The sequence below is a fragment of the Macadamia integrifolia genome, unplaced genomic scaffold, assembly GCF_013358625.1.
Source record: "Macadamia integrifolia cultivar HAES 741 unplaced genomic scaffold, SCU_Mint_v3 scaffold2219, whole genome shotgun sequence".
In the NCBI taxonomy this organism is placed as follows: domain Eukaryota; kingdom Viridiplantae; phylum Streptophyta; class Magnoliopsida; order Proteales; family Proteaceae; genus Macadamia; species Macadamia integrifolia.
The window spans coordinates 507-20,106 of record NW_024868575.1 but is presented as its reverse complement, the minus strand read 5'-3'; the positions used below and the strand labels follow the sequence as shown (position 1 = coordinate 20,106).

Below are 19,600 nucleotides of genomic sequence, written 5' to 3'. Positions count from 1 at the left end.
GTTACAAGTCTTTGCTAGGTTGAATGTGACTCACTAGTAGTCATCATTTTAGTGTAGTAAATCGCAATCCGTAGTTTTTGGCAATAATGGACATCCTTGAAAATTTTATTTAGCTTTATAACTTAAATTTATCTCATTGTTATCAAGAATCCAATTTAATGGACAAAATTTGGCTACTGGCCGAGTTGCAACGAAATTGCTGCAATCTCTTCTGGTAGCCAATGAAATAGAATCTAGAAGGATGTTTTTTAAAATACAAAAACCTAGGAGGGTATTTGTGAACCTAAGAGGGAAGGTAAATTATTCCATTTAATTGGCTGCCAGCAAGAGTTGCAACCCTGGCAACAACCAAATTTTTTTCCAAAATCTAATGGCGGACTTCTTAGCCAAGAAGGCAACTAAAAAGGAGTTTCCTCTACAATGTCTGATTTTCCATTGTTTATCATGGAGGAAATTCGACGTGATTGTATGAGAAGACCGAGATTCCGATTTTCTACGAAGATTTTATTTCTTTGTCAAAGGTAGTAGTCTCTACAGGGTGACGAAAATGCTGAAGCTGCGGTAGTCTTCTCCGTTTTTGTGTTCATGTATTCTTCTGGGTACTTAATTAACTAAGGAACCAACATCGTTATTCTTTAGAGTAGTTTGTAAGGATTTAAAATCTATCTTTCCATTACATCTTATACCAACTTAATAGGCTTAATTACAAACAATTAAAATTAGTTATCCATATAACTTGCTAAATAACTAGGGGTGTGTGGCCGAATGTTACCAGCCATCTGATGCACACTAAAATCACTAATACACTTGAGAAGATCCAAGTCCATACCAATTACCACTTAAATAACTACACTAGGTAACTACTCAAATTACTACACAATTATTACTTGGGATACCTTACGTACAACATCCAAGCCCAACACTCATACACATAAAATCGGAACAGCAAGTAGATGGTTGGCTCTTGTAGCAACTATACCAAATTTCTCAGTCATGTTCAAGTCAGCTGGTAACATGCCATTGGGTAACTCCCAGTTGAAACCATGCACCAATTGTCCAAGTATTAGTTTCACCATTGTTAGGCCCAGATACATACCAGGACATCCTCTACGACCTGATCCAAATGGGATAAGTTGGAAGTCATGCCCTCGGATGTCAATATTAGTTCCTATAAATCTTTCAGGCAAGAATTTTTCAGCATCATCATAAGTCGACCACACATTAGGATCCCTTTGAATTGCCCATGCATTTATAATCACACGAGACTTCTTGGGTATATGGTATCCATTGATTGTTATGTCCTCCAAGGACTCATGGGGAAGTAGGAATGGAACAACAGGATGAAGCCTCATGGCTTCCTTCACAACCATGTCCAAGTACTCCAGCTTAACTAAATCATCTTCCTCCACTTGCCGATCTATGCCAACTTTATTCCTCAACTCCTCCTGGAGTTTTTCCATCACCTTAGGATGCCTTAAGAGTTCAGAAAGGACCCATTCAACTGTGACAAAAGATGTGTCTGTTGCAGCCACAATCATGTCTAAAATGATTGCTTTTATATTAGTCCGATCGATCATGTAATGATGCTCTTTTGCCTGCATAGGGTTTGATTCCATCATCAAAGGCAGCATCGCATCAATGAAGTCCTTCTGGTCGTCATCAAAATCTTTAGGTTTGCTTATGCGGTCATCAATGATCTTCTCTAAAAACCCATCAAAGACTTTGCTAACTTCCTTCATGCGTCGACCCAGTCCCTAATTAAAATACACAATGATTAACAATTTTCTGCGTTAGATTGGCTTTCTTTCAAATTCCATGGCATTATTAAGATAACAATAACCCAAAAGGAAGAAAAAAGAATTATAAAGAAAATATGGAAAAAATCATTTTCCTGAAAAAAAAAATTAAAAAAAAAAAAAAAAAAAAAAAAGAAAGCCTAAACCCCCACTTTCCGCAGGCATTACCATTAGTAGGGAAGATGGAAGCACATCTATTCAAGAAAACCGGAAAAAGAAATGGCATTAGATTTCCTTAGTGAAATGACATTTTGGCAGCTTCATAAATGTTTTGAGGGAAGAAAGAAAGATGCATGATCACATGGCCCTTGTGCATGCAAAATTGCTGCTCAACCCTTGTGAAATAAAAAATTTCATTCATATTGATGCCCTTGCATGTACTTTCATTGACCCCTACACTATTGCAGCACACGACCAAGCAACCATCTTTGGCCCAAAGTTTTAATATAAGTTTTGGGGATATGTTTCCTGTGCGGGAGCGCCCCCTGCACAGCAACTTTGCCCCTTATTGGCCAGGGCGCTGCCATAGATACCATGCTTCTACAATTCAACCTCCCTTTCAACCTTCCTTTCGTCCTTGTTACAGGCTAGAATTTGACCAGTGAGACGGCATGCAAGTGAATGGCATTTGGGATAAGAAAAAATTTATTAGGGATACTTATTTCAGCATTTTTTTTTTAATTTAAAAAAAAATTAATTTTTATTTCAGCTTATTTTTACTAACAGTTAAAGCTTATTGTTACCTGAAGGTCAAGTGTTCCGATATAAGGAATTAAATCAGCCAGATTAAAAGCACTAAGAAGCTTAAGGAATTCCTCGACAGCTGGTTTTAGGGAATTATCGACCTTGTCACCAATCAGCATTCGGAAGATCATATCTTCAATCAGTGATCCCACCTTGGCACTCATATCAACCACTGCACCAGCTTTGGCAGCCTCCCTAAGAGATCCAACAAAGAGGCCCATCTCCTCCCTTCTCATCTGCTTGAATGACTCAACCTTTGCTGCACTTAGTAGCTCTTTGATGCACAGCTTGCGCATGTTGCGCCAATATGTACCGTATTGTGAGAAAGCTATGCCTTTGTTCCCATAAGACATATACTCAGAACCTATACTGTAAGGTCTACTTGCAAAGACACTGTCATGTGTCTTCAGGAACAACTCAGCTGCCTGAGCTGATGATACCACCACAGTTGGCACAAGGCCGAGCTTGATGTACATGATGGGTCCATACTTCTGGGCCATTTGATGGAGGTTACGGTGAGGGAGATCACCCAACATTAGAAGATTGCCGAGAACTGGAAGCCCACAAGGACCCGGTGGTAGTAGACGATGGCCATCACTTTGTTGCTTGGCCCTTGATACATGCCGGAGATGGATCGATAAATACCAGAGCCCTCCAAGCAGTACTGTTAAGAGAGCTGCAATTGTCCAAGAAGAGATTAGGAAAGGAAGTGAAGGTTGGTTCTGGGGCATCTTTGGAAGTAGCTGCAAAAAATATAAAAATATGTACTATGGATATGGTTGGCTCTTGTGAATTGCGAGGTGCTATTATATAGTATTATCATTGGACCCTCATGAGTTGAATGGAGTGTCTGGTCACTTTCACGACATGTTAGTAGTGAAAAATTATAAAAATATGTAATATGGATATGGTTGGCTCCTGTGAATTGCGAGGTGCTATTATATAGTATTGTCATTGGACCCTCATGAGTTGAATGGAGTGTGTGGTCACTTTCACAACATGTTAGTAGTGAAAAATTATAAAAATATGTAATATGGATATGGTTGGCTCCTGTGAATTGCGAGGTGCTATTATATAGTATTGTCATTGGACCCTCATGAGTTGAATGGAGTGTCTGGTCACTTTCACGACATGTTAGTAGTGAAAAATTATAAAAATATGTATATGCATATTTAAGTGACTGAACTCTTCACTTACTGTGGCATATTTACATGTGTTCTGACGAAATGAGAAGTCAATCTCTTCTCTTCCCATTGGGTGCTTCAACGCTTAGATTTTTAGTTAACAGTTCAGTTAGTTTTTCAAATAAGTCAAGTAAATAAATTAGATACCTTGCCACAAATTCATTTCATCTGAAAGCTAAATACCTAATATCATAATTTCTTAGACTCCGTTTAGTTGCTAGGGAATTTAAGGAGAAATGTTTGTAATTTTTGCGGCAAGAAATTATCTTAGGCTACTTCTTAAATCTGCACAAAGGAATAAACACAAGAGAGTGATCGTCGGACTGATCCGATAGGAGACTCTTTGATGCCTATGTCAGATCTTTTTGGAAACAGAAATTCTAGAAAGAATGGAAAAGTGTCGATCTCCTGAAATGGTGGTTTACTTGAGTATTTATAGTTGAGGTAAGGCAGCCATAGAGAAAATCCCAATTTGGAATGCTTCATAGTGCCAGTAGGAGTCCATATATAGCAAGAGTTGTATTAGGAGAGTGAATCTAGAAGACATCCCAGTTATGGGAGCTTTTCTCATCCCGCATATCTTTGGGGATATCTTTCCTTGCATGAAGGATTTTGAATTCTTTTGTTCGTCCTTCTCCAATTAAGATGGACCCGATCTTGGCTTGGAGATTGCGTGCTAGATTAGGACTGTCTCTCATGGAAGGCATGTTCCATTGAGGAACTCCACAATCATCAAGTCCCGAGTGACCTAGATTCGATAGCTCAATTGCCGAGCTACTTATCCTGAGCACCCAATGGCGTGTAAATGCTAGACTCAAGAAGTGGCTATGCCATAGCTCAGATACGGCGTGGCTCTCCACATGTGTTGCTCCTCTTTTACAGGTGCAGACCAATTTCTCAGTAATTGATCCAATCACAAATGTAGGTTGGTCGGGCTATATCCGACCTAAACGACCATGGCCGATCGGGAATGTAGCTCTGCCATGACTAGGTTGATCGGCTGGGCCCAAATCAAGGTCAGTTGATCTTGATCACTCCACCCTGCTAAATCTAGGTGGTGTGTTCCCAATGATGAGCACCTGTTGCCATAACAATAATCATTACCCTATATGATCCAATGTGATTGTATAAACTACTTAATTTTTTAACTATAGTTAGTAATGATGCATTCTACATGTAATTTTTATTTTACATATTATAGCTAAGGGTTTTGGATACAAAAAGTGAAAGGAAATTTTATAAGTAAAATATGGAATGATTTGAAGCTAATGTTATAATTACATGGGGTAATAATGACATACATTTCTATTTTATGTATTAAAATTTCATTTCTCTTCCCCTTTTATTCCTTTTGTAACTAAACATAGCATTACGGGGAAGTGTTTTCTTGTGAGAGAGCGTGACCTCTGCGCACACATAGTAACCATTGTGAGCACACACAGAATATAGGAAAAATAAACAAAGAGAAAATTCTATAATTTGGCAGCATAAAATATTTTGGGTATTTAGTAGATCTTGACTTGAAGATCACAATGGTGAAGAAATCAAGTCTGCCAACCTCTACAAGGTATAGATTCCAAGTAAAGTTGATCAACATGAACCACACATCAGATTAGTTCGACTCCTAATGGAAGGTAATTCATCAACCTTCTAGAAAGCAGTAGTTCAACTTACCGTGTTGGGAAATCCAATATTGAAGCACAGAGTAGTATACCGATTTGGAGGGACTCTTTGCCCAACTCATGAGAAAGATTGATTTGACTACTTTCCTATTTCATGCATTTTTTTCTTTTTTTGCATTGAGTACACATTTTCCTTTTATAGTATAATTTTGTTAATGGGACCCTCGAAATGGATGTAATGAATATAATTGAGTGTCCAGTTACATCCCCAATATTTGTATGACGTCAAAGTAATTAATCTCATCCTCCCGTATATATCTTCATAATCAAAGTTTCCTTCAACTTGGGGAAAGGAAGAATTTCTTCTTCATTGTTAAAATGATCTCTTGATTAGAATCTTAGATCATCTTTACACTCTCATTCTTATTGGTAAGTTAAATTTCGTTTTTCTAATGCAATTTAATGGTATCGATGATCACGATTTTATTGGATAAAATTTGGCTACTGGGTTGCAGTTATTTTGTTGTTTTCTGGATTACAAAAATCCCTGTTGGCCGTAAAATAATAGAATCTAAAAAGGTAATTTTGAAAACATTTTAACTTAAGACATATTTATGAACCCAAAAAAAATGGTGAAAGATTCTATTGATTTGACTATTAATAGAGGTCGCAGCCTTGCAACCTGGGTAGTAATCAATTTTTTTTCAATTCCACCATGGGTGAAGGAAAATTCGATTTCATATTCATTTCAAATGTTATTTAACATTCAGAGTTTGTGTCATTTGACCACAAATTAAGCCATCTCCAGCCTAATCAGGTTTTTTTTTTTTCTTACACAAAAGTATCAATAGGCTTTGTGTCATTTGACCACAAATCAAGCCATCTAGTCCTTAATCTTCTGCAGCCATTGCTCACTGCTTCTTGCAGACAATTTGAACATGACAGCATAAGGCAGATTGCACAAGGATGGACATGGGTACACTTGGCCTATATTCAAAAATATAAAAAAATAAAAATAAAAATAAAATACGCCCACATACATATCCTACCAAGTACCAATACAACTTTTATTATAGCTCTCCATCACACATAAGTCAAACAACTAACTAATTAACTACACAATAGTTACTTGGGATACTTCGGTACAACATGCAAGCCAAACACTCATACACGTAACATTGGAACAATAAGTAGATGATTGGCTCTTGGAACAACTAAGCTAAACTTCTCAGTCATGTCCAAGTCCTCAGGTGATAAGCCATTGGGTAACTCCATACCGAAACCATGAACCAATTGTCCAAGTACTAGTTTCACGATTGTTAGGCCCAGATATATACCAGAACATCCTCTACGACCTGATCCAAATGGGATAAGTTGGAAGTCACGTCCTTTGATATCAATATCAGTTCCTATAAATCTTTCAGGCAAGAATTTTTCAGCATTATCATAAGTTGACCACACATTAGGGTCCCTTTGAATTGCCCATGCATTTATAATCACACGAGACTTCTTTGGTATATGGTATCCATTGATTGTTATGTCTTCCAAAGACTCATGGGGCAATAGGAATGGAGCAACAGGGTGAAGCCTCATGGTTTCCTTCACCACCATGTCCAAGTACTCTAGCTTAACTAAATCATCTTCCTCCACTTGTCGATCTATGCCAACTTTATTCATCAACTCTTCCTGAAGCCTTTTCATCACCTTAGGATGCCTTAAGAGTTCAGAAAGGGTCCATTCAGCTGTGACAGAAGTTGTGTCTGTTGCAGCCACAATCATATCTAAAATAATTGCTTTTATACTAGTCCGATCGATCATGTAGCCTTGGTCTTGTTCTACAATATTCTTATGTTTTGAATCCACCATCAAAGATAGCATCACATCAATGAAGTCCTTCTGGTTATCTTCACTGTCTTTAGGATTGTTTATGTGCTCATCAATGATCTTCTCCAAAACCTCATCAAAGACTTTGCTAACTTCCTTCATGCGACGGCCGAGTCCCTAATTAATATACACAACGATTAACAATTTGCTGCGTTAGATTTCCTTTGTTTCAAATTTCATGGCAATATTGAGATGGCAACCCAAAATAGTGAAGTTATTAAACACACCAATGCTATTAGATTCCCTTAGGCTGTGTTTGGTAGCCAAGAGAAGAAAAGAAAAGAAAAAAGTACAAAGAAATTGTACTTTTTTCCTTTAGTTAAGGATTTTTCTTTGGACTTGGTATGTCTTTATCCATGAGAAGATTCTCCTTTTCAAATTCAAAATTCCCCTTGGGAATTGTAAAATTTTCTTTTGCCGCCCCAAAACTTTTCTTACCAAAAACACAAGAAAACATGAGAAAATATGAAAACATAATTAGACAAAAAATGAATGATTACACAATGATTTCCTATGTGTCTATCTCTCTCTTAAAATTCAATTTTTTTTGAATTTTTTTCTTTTCTTTTATTTTCTTCTCTTGGTAACGAAATAGACATACTCTTTTTATTTTCTCACCATTTCTTTTCTTTTCTTTTCTTTTCTTTTCTAGATTCTTTTTTTCTTTTCTTTTCTTCTCTTGGCTACCAAACATAGCCTTAAAGACAGTGAAATGGAGTCCAGATTAGGTCCTCGTACGTGAACCATTCTCCCTCTCATGCGGTGCCTGATCCACGCTTGGATTTCACTTAATCTCTCTCTTCATTCAATTGTTTTTCATTTTGAGTGAAATCTAAGTGTGGATCAGATACCGTAAGAAAATGGTTCTTGAGGACCTGATCCGGATTCCATTCTAATAGCTTCATAATAAACTTTTGGGATAGGGTTCCCTAAAAGGCAGCATGACCCCTGCACCAGTGTGGTGACCAATGGGAACACACATGGTAGTATTAATAACTACAAGATTTCCATTTTTCATGGGGATGCAGCAGTCATTTCACTCTCTCTCCCCTCCCCCCCCCCTCTTTCTGTGTCTAGGTGTGGAGGCACGCTATCTTCTAGGCTTCTTTTTCCCTAAAAGTTTAAATATAAGTTTTTAACTACCACTCTTCCAATTTACCCCAAAAAAAAAAAAAAAAGAGGCTCCCATCCATTATTGTTATAGGCTAGAATTTTGATCAATGAGATGAATAGACCATAGTGCTTGTATCACGAATCCATCACATGTCCATTTATATGTTCCACTACATATGTTGCAAGTTGTGACATGTAAGTCAATAACATTTGGGAGAATTTAATTAGCTAGGTATAATTATGTTACGATCTCATATCAGTCATATAGGGGGCAGCAAATCCCACATTGATTACGGAAAGGAGTTGGGATGCACGTGGGCCAGGTTGGGATGGGTTTTCGAAAATCCTAACCCAACCTACCTCCCCTCGGGCCTGGGCTAGCCTTGCCAAGGCTTGAGAAAATAATCAACCTTAACCTGCCCTCAAGGCAGGCTGGTTTGGAACAGATTCTTACATCTATGCAAGATAAGATCAACAATATGTATAACATAAGTTAGAACCAATATACATATTATATACATTATGAATAATATTATATAACCAGTGTTAAAGTCAGGGTTTGTTTGGGCCAGGCTGGGCTGGACCTAGGCCTCAACCCGGGCCCAGTTCAATCTAATCTGTCCTTAGGGCTAGAAATCTTAGCTCATCCCTATAGGGCGGGTTCGGGCCTTCAGGGCCAGATATGCACCACTAAAAGAGACTTGGTGTGTGGGTTGATATGGTCTCGGATTCTCTCATCGTATAGTCTTTTAAGGTGTTGAGTTCTCTCAAGGTTCGTAACTCTATTATAAGAGTAGTTGATCCTCAATCTCAACCCTTACACACGGAAGGGACTATTCTATTATCAAGGAGTGACCTTAAGCAGAGTCATGCGTTACAATACCATATCAATCATATGGGGCCGGGGTTGGTCAGCCGGATCAACTTACCTCAAAAGTTTACCCCAACAAAAAAATAAACAAATAAATAAAATAAAATACCTCAGCACATTTTCTCTAATAGTTAAAGCTTACTAAAGGTATTCAATCTTTTACCTAAAAATTAAAATAGTAGTCAATCTTGATATTTTATTGTGAATAATGAACTAATCCATTTTATAAGATACTGATACTATAAAATAGAAAATAATGCGAATAGGAAAATATTTTGATTACATTAATATAAAATATGTTGTCTGTAGTGTTAAAGAGATTACTTACCTGAAGGTCAAGTTTTCCGATATAGGGAATGAAATCAGCCAAGTTAAAAGCCCCAAGAAGCTTGAGGAATTCCTCAAAAACTGATTTTAGGTGGACATTATCAACCTGGTTACCAATCAGCATCGGGAAGATCATATTCTCAATCAGCGATCCCACCTTGGCACTCATATCAACCACTGCACCAGCTTCGGCAGCCTCCCTAAGAGATCTAACAAAGAGGCCCATCTCCTCCCTTCTCTTCTTCTTGAATGAATCAACCTTTGCTGCACTTAGCAGTTCTTTGGCGAGCAGCTTTTTCATGTTGCGCCAATATGTGCCATATTGTGAGAAAGCTAGGCCTTTGTTCCCATAAGATATATACTGGGTACCCATACTGTAAGGTCTACCTGCAAAGACGATGTCATGGGTCTTGAGGAATAACTCAGCTGCCTGAGAAGATGACACCACCATAGTTGGTACCAGGCCAAGCCTGATGTACATGATGGGTCCATACTTCTGGGCCATTTGATGGAGGGTACGGTGAGGGAGATCACCCAACATGAGAAGATTGCCTAGAACTGGAAGCCCCCGAGGACCCGGCGGTAGTCGACGACGATCATCACTTTGTTGCTTGGCCCTTGATGCATGCCGGAGATGGATCGATAAATACCAGAGCCATCCAAACAGTACTGCTAAGAGAACTGGAATACTCCAAGAAGACACTAGTGGAATTGAAGATGTGAAGTAAGCTGCCAATTATTGTTGGCCATTTATATAGGAAAATATGTATTGTGAATGTGGACTCTCGTGAATTGCGTGGTGCCATCATGTAATGGGAAAAACCTCTCCGAGCCTTTAAGGCATGCCTTGCGTTTTTCACATTCATTATTATATTAATTTTTTTTTAAATATTTTAACTAAATAAATAAATTTTAGAGGATATAGTGTGCCTTGCTTGTTCAAAGAATCTTTCTTTAAAATAACATTTTAAATAAAGTTTTTGTCGGAGAACAATCAGTGTTATTAGACACAAGGGGTGCACAATGATCATAGTACCTCTCTTGCAAGAGCCGCGTCCCTGTATCTAGGCACAGAGACCACCCTCAAATAAAAAACACTTGCACATAATTTTTATAATTGGACCCTCAAAGAGGATGTGATTTGATGAATATTGTCAATGGTTGCACACTTGCACCAAACTCATCAATAATTGACTGTGCGGCGAGTCCAACTCTTTGTGGATATATTTCCAGGGGAGTTAATATGGATTTATTGTTAAACCTATATTGAAGGAGAAAACTTAACAACGTTATCTACCCTTTCAATTACCTTTTTCATTTTATTATTATTATCTTTCCTTGATTCAGCGTAATTTCGGTTCAAGTGTCGCTCTTCTTCTTCATTAAAAATAGTTTTGTCTTTGCTCTCTCACTCTCACTCTGGCTTCTTCCTTATTCGTTGTGCATTGCTAGTTAGTAGATGATTTGCTGTAGATCCAATCTATATCACTCATTCCTGGTTATCTGCTTGTGTTGTGGTTGTTCTAATAGCATATATATTCTTTTATTTTTTTTTTTTATTAATTAACCATACATTAGACAATTAGATTTTGGGAGTACATCTCTTAATAGTCAGTTCTATGCTCTCGTCCAGTTGGGTCGGACCTGGCCCGACCAAACTCGATTTTGATTTTAATATTGATTTATATAATATAATTTAGGTTGACATCCTATACTTTTATTCTAAATAAAGAAATCTGGGTCATTGATTCATATGATCACGTGTTATGAACATCTATTATTCTGTATTGATTTTTTTTTTTTTTCTCACATAGGACACAAATGAAAAAAACAGGGTCAAATCAAGGTTGCCCCATCCCTGGCAAAAAATCACAGCCAATTAAGACCAACTCGACCCAACCTAACCAATTATGCCCAAGTTGGGTTAGCTTGAGCCCAATAGAGATGGGCCTAAGCATGATCCCAACAAGGTTGGATTGGACTAGAATTTTAAGAAACCCATTCCATCCCGCCCTATGTCACCCCTAATTTGTATTATAATACTATGACCAAAATAATGTTATTAATTTAACTAGTCTTTCATAGGCAATCATTACTAGAGAGGAGGATAGATAGCTTTATAAAATAGTGGTTTAGTTTTCACATGGGATAAATATGAAACGATAAAAAAAAAAAAAAAAAAAAAAAAAAAAAAAAGGCAATCCCTATAAATAAGATTGATCATGATAGCTAGTTTAGTCCCACATTTTATAGACATGAAACAATATAACGGTGACAACCCCTATAAATACGATGCTCACCAACTTATAATTGAACTTGTGTGGGGCATTGACTATGGAGTACCCAACCAACATCTCTCATTGTGGGAGATCCCTTAATTAATATTTATTTATTTTAATGAATTATTCCCAAGTGGCCATTAGTTAAATTATATATATATATATGTGTGTGTGTGTATAATTTTTTTAAAATATTTATTTATTTATTTTTATCAGTTTATTAATTTTAAAATTTTATTAAATAAAATAAAATTATTTAATAATTATAGAATAAATTGGTTTGAATTAAAAATATATATATCGAATATTTGAAACAAAAATTGTATTCAGGCAAATTAATTCGTATTATTTTCTTCAACATGAATTATTTCGATAATTAAACAACTATGGCTGTGTGTTGCTTGTCTTCGCCATTAACCAAGTCATTGTCAAGTGCGCAACTCTCTTCGTCTCCTCTCAGGATTTGGCTCCTCTGTGGCAAAAGACAATGTCTAGCGCGCATCGAATGCCTTGGCCTATGTGCGACCACCTTGGGCTCTGTGCCAAGGCGTTTCTGGCCGTTGGATGCGCACTGGACACTGTGTTGCGCCACAAAGGAGCTCAACACAATCTCCAATTCTCAAGCCCTATTAAGGTAATCCTACATCGGTTGTGGATGACTCAGCTATCAAGTATAAGAGTAAAAAGAGACCACCCCTTTTTGAACCAATTGGTTTTAAGATGGAAGCCTTAACATGGTATCAAAGCGGGTATGTTGGACCTCCGCCGATGATGGACCCTATTCAACACACGAAAACAAAAACCAAAAGAAGACCTGCATGTAAAGGGGAGGCTTGAGGTAATCCCACATCGGTTTTGGGTGACTTAACTATCAAGTATATATAAGAGCCATAAGAAATCACCCCATTTTAAATCAGTTGGTTTTAAGATGGAAACCTTAACAAGCCCCTCCAACTCTTCTTGATGTGAAGGCTTCCACGAGTTCTCTTGTTCTTAACGGTGAAAAAGTTGCTTCTCCCTACTGAAGAAGGGAGAAACCAAGATTAGTGGTGCATGTCAAGACGAAAAGGTTTTTAGTTCCCATGTTGCGGGAGCTGATCACGAAGGTAGGAAGGATGAGATGAGTGATGGAGATTGCAAAATTATCGAATTGGATGCAGTAGAATTACTGGCAGAATACATACATCGTTCTGAAATCTGAGGGATGAAGGGATTCAATCGAGATGCGAATCTAATTATGCAAATGCGTGCGTGCCCATGGGAACCAGTTCAAGATCCCAGTAACAATTGCATAAGCAACTCAGTCCCTTGAAATCGACAATGTCTGAATAATTAATTCAAGAGCCATTGTCCAATGTTGTTCTCTTATTTCTCAGTTCTCATTCTCTTTCCCTTTTTTAATTTTTTGAAATGAAGAAGCAATTAATTAGATAATGTAATAGCTTGTTTTTTTTTCTAAAAGATAATATAATAGTTCGGGGTACAAGAAAAGTTGTTTTTCACTTATTCATTGCAAAGAGAGTTTAGGTTATTAGGTCATTCTTTCTACCTGACCAGAGAGAATGGCTAACTTAAAAACCTACAATGATCAAATTAATTTAAAAAATAATTGTTATTGTTGTGTGTAATCATTTTTTTTGCTAAAAGTCTGCAAAGTATATTAAAAAAAATAGATTAGAAAAAAGCATTTAGATCTCTGTTCCACCTTCGACATGACCATCAACAGAACAAAAACCCAAAGCTAAATAAATAGAACAGATTACATGAAACGAAATCTTGGTCTATGCTGGGAATCCCACTCTAGACCAGAAGTGATGAATGTAGGAGGCATATCCCAAGTAATTGAAGTTCTTGATGTAGCTACATGCTTATGATGTATTGTTTCATAAAATGACACGCCAAGATTTGTGGTAATAACTCGGACTTGGGAATCAAATCCCACTTTGATTAGCATTTTGTTATGCTAAGCCTATTACATGTGAAAACACTACAAACACAACATGTGTTTTTTTATTCATAATAGTGAAAGAAGGTATTCACCTATAGTGAAGGAAATGAATGATCAAATATTTTGGTCCACCTAATTATACAAAATCATTCCTACCTATGGGAGTCTTATTCAACCAAGAAAAAGGTAGAAAATTCCTTTTCACCATGGGTATGAAAGGAGACTCGTGCTCCATACAAATAAAAATAAATAAATAAAAGGAGGGGAAGAGAATGGTTAACCTAACTAACAGGTAATAATAAGGAATCACTTCAGAGGTTCACAATGGAATCAAGCTGTGAGTAGGGATGGATATATAATTAGAGTCTCCTTATAATTACTTGTTGCCACTCAAAAGGCGATAAGTAGGAATAGCAAGTAAATGGTTGGCTCTTCCAACTGATAGGCTAAACTGCTCAGTCATGTCCAAGTCACTTGGTGACATGCCACTAGGTAGCTCCCGATCAAAGCAGTGTACTAGTTGTGCAACCACCAGTTTAACAACAACCAAGCCCAAATGAAGGCCAGGACACCCCCTACAACCTGATCCAAATGGCATAAGTTGGAAATCACGTCCCCGAACGTTGATATCAGTGCCGATGAGCCTTTCAGGTAAGAATTCTTCAGCATTATCTGACCATATAGTTGGGTCTCGTTGAATTGCCCAAACATTTATAATGACACGAGATTTCTTGGGTATATGGTATCCATTGATTGTTGTATCTTTCATGGACTCATGGGGCAGAAGCAATGGAGCAACAGGGTGAAGCCTCATGACTTCCTTCACCACCATGTCCAAGTAGTTCAGCTTCACTAAATCCTCCTCTTCAACTAGCCGATCTATGCCTACTTTATCATTCAACTCTTCTTGGAGCTTCCTCAACACCTTTGGATGCCTTAACAGTTCGAAAAGTGACCATTCAACTGTGATAGAAGATGTGTCCATTGCAGCCGCAAGCATGTCTAAAATGATTGCTTTAAAATTGGTTCGGTCGATCATATAGCATTGTTCATCCTCTGCTGCATTTTTGGATTCCATCATTAATGGTAGCATTACATCGATGAAGTCTCCCTTGAAGTTATTTTGGTGGTCTTTAGCAACCTGTATGTGTTCATCAATGATCTTCTCCAAGAATTCATCAGAAACTTTGTTCAGTGCCTTCATCCCACGAGCCAATCCCTGGAACAAGGATAATTAATAATTATTGTAATTTGTTATGGAAAAATTTTTATGCACCATCGTGCAATGATTAGCTTCGAGTTTGGATCAATTCCTTATAAGAGACCCATTCTCGTACAGTGTTTGATCCACACTTAGAATCCACTAAATGTGAAAGCATGTTGTAAAAAGAGAAAGATTGAGTGAATTCCAAGTACGGATCAGTCACCATACAAGAATGGTTCTCATACAAAGACCTGATCCTGACTCGACCAGCTTAATGGGTATCAGAATGGCATAAATACTTGTTCGAAATGACCAAAATCCCCTTATTATTTCATGGATTGTCATCCAATGGAGAAAAAAAAGGCTATGCACGAAAACCTTCCCCATTTGTTATTAAAAAAATATTGGAATATTGTATATATATATATATATATATGTGTGTGTGTGTGTGTGTGTGTGTGTGTGTGTGTGTGTGCATTTTGTCCTAAATAGAGCTATGCCAATAAAAAAAAATATCTTGGAACCCTGACACATGGCTGTGAAAAGAAAGCTCTATCCTTTGTGTGGGGATGCCCATGCTTGCTCTCACATTGGCCTAGGCATTGACTTAGGGACCATGCGACCTAACAGTAAACCTCCGCCCTTATCTTTTTGCTCTCATGAATTATGTTTCAAACTAATTCGATGCCCCCATATCCATCAATTCAATGCTTGGAAAAATGTTTGAAATATGGCAAAGTTACTTGAGGAACATGGAGTGCCCTTGGAAAAAACCATGGCAACATTATGGCCATACGTGGGGAACTGATTCGGACTTCCTTTTGGATCGCATAGACTATTGAATTGACAGGCTAATTGTTTGATAAATATGGGTACCCTCTTTCAAATCTTATCTATCAAATTTTGTGGCTTATGATATTGAAATTGATCCAATCATGTTCAATAAACTTGAGCTGAAGTTTGATCAGGTTAATTCTCTCCCTCTTATGTTTTTTGGATTCAGGTTTTGTTTATTAACATATTCTACATTAAATTCTATCGGTAAACACATTTTAAAACTATCATACAACATGTTCCTACGGATTTTGGATTCACTATTCATACGATCACATGATTGTATATTTAAGGATCCGACACCTACCTCATTTTCTGTCATTACAAGGGTGAGGAGAGATATATTTGAAAACAAAAGAGATATATTGGATGTTGACATATCAAATCAGGTGATAATACAAGCAGTTTGATCATTTCTCATCCAAGTAGGGATGAGCCGCATCTCCTTGATGATAGGCTTTAAAATTTCAAGTTTTTATTGAAAAAAAAAAAAAGTTATATAAAGAATAGAAACTTGCCTGTAGGTCCAGCAAGCCGAGGCAGGGAATGTAATCGGCCAAGTTGAAAGCTCTAGCGAGCTTAAATGCTTCCTGTACAACTGATTTGAGGTGGAACCTATCGTCCTTGCTGCCTATCAACATTCACAAAGTCATGTCCTCTATCAGAGAACCCACCTTAGAACTCACATCAACCACTGCACCAGATTCATCTTTGAGCGACTTAACAAAGAGACCAACTTCCTCTCTCCTCATATTCTTGAATGAATCAACTTTTGCAGCGGCTAGGAGCTCTACAGTGCACATTTTGCCGACGTTGCGCCAATATGGAGAGACTAGGGAATATTCACGTACGTGAATGTACGTGAACGACCCTAGTCCTGGCCACTGCTCCTGATATCTTAGACAAGTGCTGCTGCTTCTGCATCTCCTATTCAATTCTTTTTCTCTTGTTGGGGGCTAGAGGCGGGTGAGGGTTCTTATTTGAGTACAATATAAGTGGCTTGTATACTGGGAGCGGCAGGATTTACCGTTATTTACTGTGATGTCCATTTCATTGTGTATTTTTGAGTTATTTCTGTCGCCACGGCTGCTGCTTCTGTTTCTCTTCTTCTATTCTTTTTCTCTTTTGTTGGGGGCCGGTGGTGGTTAAGGGTTCTTATTCGAGTACAATATAAGTGGTTTGTATACTGGGATTGGCAGGATTTACCGTTATATACTGTTTTTTTTTTTTTTTTTTTTTTTTTTTTTTTTTTTTTTTTTTTTTTTTTTTTTTTTTTTTGTTTTTTTTTTTTTTTTTTTTTTTTTTTTTTTTTTTTTTTTTTTTTTTTTTTTTTTTTTTTTTTTTTTTTTTTTTTTTTTTTTTTTTTTTTTTTTTTTTTTGAGTTATTTCTGTTGCCACCGCTCCTGATTGGCAGGTTGAAGTACATTATTGAAGAATGGCAAAGGGGAAGGCAGGAGAGCTGGTGCTTCTATTTGAATTTGCCTCGGAAATGTATGACCTTCGGAAAGTAAAATTTGCCTCCCTTAAGAGCTTAATATGGTTTTTATTAATGGCTATAAGAACCTAATATACCTGAAAAAGTGAATTCTTTATGAACGAATAACTCAAATGTTTAACCAATTTTCACCCATCTCAGTTCATTGAAAAAAAAAATTGTTCCTATCACATCCTGTAAAAAAGAAATAGTAAGTGAAAAGAGCCTTGCTATGACAACCTGAGGTCCTTACAGACTTGCTACCCGGTGTCCTTACAGACTTGCTACCCGGTATCTTCTTATGGCTGAAATGATGATGACCATGGGGCCGACCGAAACAAGAGAATATTTGGTTTTGTTTTTGTTTTTGTTTTTTTTTTTTGTTTCTCTGAAAAGAAAAATATCATTTATAAACGAAAAAGAGAATGGACATCATTATAAGACATTGGGTGGGGAATAGAGGTTTTCCCAGTTAAGATTACAAAGTTGTGAGAGTGAGAATTCTTCTATTTGGGGAGGGTCTTGTGTATTGCCAGCCCTTTTGTTTTGGTTTTTTGGTGCAAATGCCGACCCTTTTGCTAATGGTAAAGATAGGCCTCTCAACTTTATCAAATGTTTGAAACAGGATTTTTTTCTTTTATGACAGTGAAGTGGACAACCATGATTCCTTCTTGTTTGGTACACCTATTTATCCTCTAATATATAGCATATCCTCCAATTTTTGTCTTTGCCATGCCGTTTGGGGGAATTTCCCATGCGTTACCAATGGTGGGTCGGTAATAAATGAGAGAAGGTTTCACATGACATAACTTTGGGGAATCTCCCATGCGCTTTTTATGTTTTTGGGTTTTTTTGGTAGAAGGGTATCTCTCATGCCTTACAGGGAGAGAGAGACAGAGAGAGAAACATTTTTCAGTATAGGCAAGTGTTATCTGTCCGAGAGCTCTATGCTTCTTTTGGGAGGGGCATGGTGGTCATTATGCACTCCCTCACAAATATTTTTTCTATTTATTTAAATTAATTAAAAAAACATGCAATAAGGCAAAGGTCACACCGCTTATTTAAACATCCCCTCTCTCTTCCATCCAACGAGTGAAGGCAAGATTGTACACATACATGAATGTGCATAAAATATTTTATTAATATGAAATAAATAAATAACAAATTTTAAACATCTGATTGGCTGATTCTCTCAATGTTAGATTTTTTCCCCTCAGAGTTTGGGCACTATTTTAAAAATGAGAAATGAATTGGTTCCCATTTTAATTGAATACTAAGACTATGTTTGGTTGCAAGAGAAATTTAAAGGGAAGGAAAGTCAAATTTTCAAACTTAAGAAGAAAACTTTTTTCCTCATGAATACATAATTTGAGCCATACTACAAATTATTCTTCAATGCAAAATTGTGGGGTGATTTTTTTTTTTTAATGGAAAAACCATATTTTTTTTAAGATGAATCACTTTTAAATTATTTAAAAATATAAATTTTAGAAATATCCTTTTAAGATGAATCACTTTTAAGAATTTTTCAGCATCATCATAAGTCGACCACACATTAGGGTCCCTTTGAATTGCCCATGCATTTATAATCACACGAGACTTCTTTGGTATATGGTATCCATTGATTGTTATGTCTTCCAAAGGCTCATGGGGCAATAAGAATGGAGCAACAGGATGAAGCCTCATGGTTTCCTTCACCATCATGTCCAAGTACTCTAGCTTAACTAAATCATTTTCCTCCACTTGTCGATCTATGCCAACTTTATTCATCAACTCTTCCTGAAGCCTTTTCATCACCTTAGGATGCCTTAAGAGTTCAGAAAGGGTCCATTCAGCTGTGACAGAAGTTGTGTCTGTTGCAGCCACAATCATATCTAAAATAATTGCTTTTATACTAGTCCGATCGATCATGTAGCCTTGTTCTTGTTCTACAATATTCTTATGTTTTGAATCCACCATCAAAGATAGCATCACATCAATGAAGTCCTTCTGGTTATCTTCACTGTCTTTAGGATTGTTTATGTGCTCATCAATGATCTTCTCCAAAACCTCATCAAAGACTTTGCCAACTTCCTTCATGCGACGGCCGAGTCCCGAATTAATATACACAACGATTAATAATTTGTTGTGTTAGATTTCCTTTGTTTCAAATTTCATGGCAATATTGAGATGGCAACCCAAACTAGTGAAGTTATTAAACACACCAATGCTATTAGATTCCCTTAGGCTGTGTTTGGTAGCCAAGAGAAGAAAAGAAAAGAAAAAAGTACAAAAAAATTGTACTTTTTTCCTTTAGTTAAGGATTTTTCTTTGGACTTGG

The 19,600-nt window shown here is 37.0% G+C and overlaps 4 protein-coding genes across 4 annotated transcripts; all 4 read right to left on the bottom strand.

Moving 5' to 3' along the window:
- Positions 1-754: 754 nt before the first annotated feature.
- Positions 755-3,295, bottom strand: LOC122066081 (cytochrome P450 71AU50-like). The gene is made up of 2 exons (XM_042629913.1): positions 2,540-3,295; positions 755-1,754 (listed from the first exon to the last, which is right to left on the bottom strand). Exons 1-2 carry the CDS (start codon positions 3,269-3,271, stop codon positions 924-926), a joined length of 1,563 nt encoding a protein of 520 aa, XP_042485847.1. The 5' UTR covers positions 3,272-3,295; the 3' UTR covers positions 755-923.
- Positions 3,296-6,391: 3,096 nt separating this feature from the next.
- On the bottom strand, positions 6,392-10,407 carry LOC122066078 (cytochrome P450 CYP736A12-like). Its single transcript, XM_042629910.1, has 3 exons — positions 10,365-10,407; positions 9,543-10,270; positions 6,392-7,347 (listed from the first exon to the last, which is right to left on the bottom strand). The coding sequence occupies exons 1-3, from the start codon at positions 10,405-10,407 to the stop codon at positions 6,511-6,513; spliced, it is 1,608 nt and encodes a 535-aa protein (XP_042485844.1). The 3' UTR covers positions 6,392-6,510.
- Positions 10,408-13,812: 3,405 nt separating this feature from the next.
- Positions 13,813-15,332, bottom strand: LOC122066080 (cytochrome P450 71AU50-like). Its single transcript, XM_042629912.1, has one exon. It carries the CDS (start codon positions 14,970-14,972, stop codon positions 14,145-14,147), a length of 828 nt encoding a protein of 275 aa, XP_042485846.1. The 5' UTR covers positions 14,973-15,332; the 3' UTR covers positions 13,813-14,144.
- Positions 15,333-16,447: 1,115 nt separating this feature from the next.
- LOC122066079 (cytochrome P450 71AU50-like) lies at positions 16,448-19,359 on the bottom strand. The gene is made up of 2 exons (XM_042629911.1): positions 18,796-19,359; positions 16,448-16,762 (listed from the first exon to the last, which is right to left on the bottom strand). The coding sequence occupies exons 1-2, from the start codon at positions 19,357-19,359 to the stop codon at positions 16,448-16,450; spliced, it is 879 nt and encodes a 292-aa protein (XP_042485845.1).
- Between the last annotated feature and the right edge of the window lie 241 nt (positions 19,360-19,600).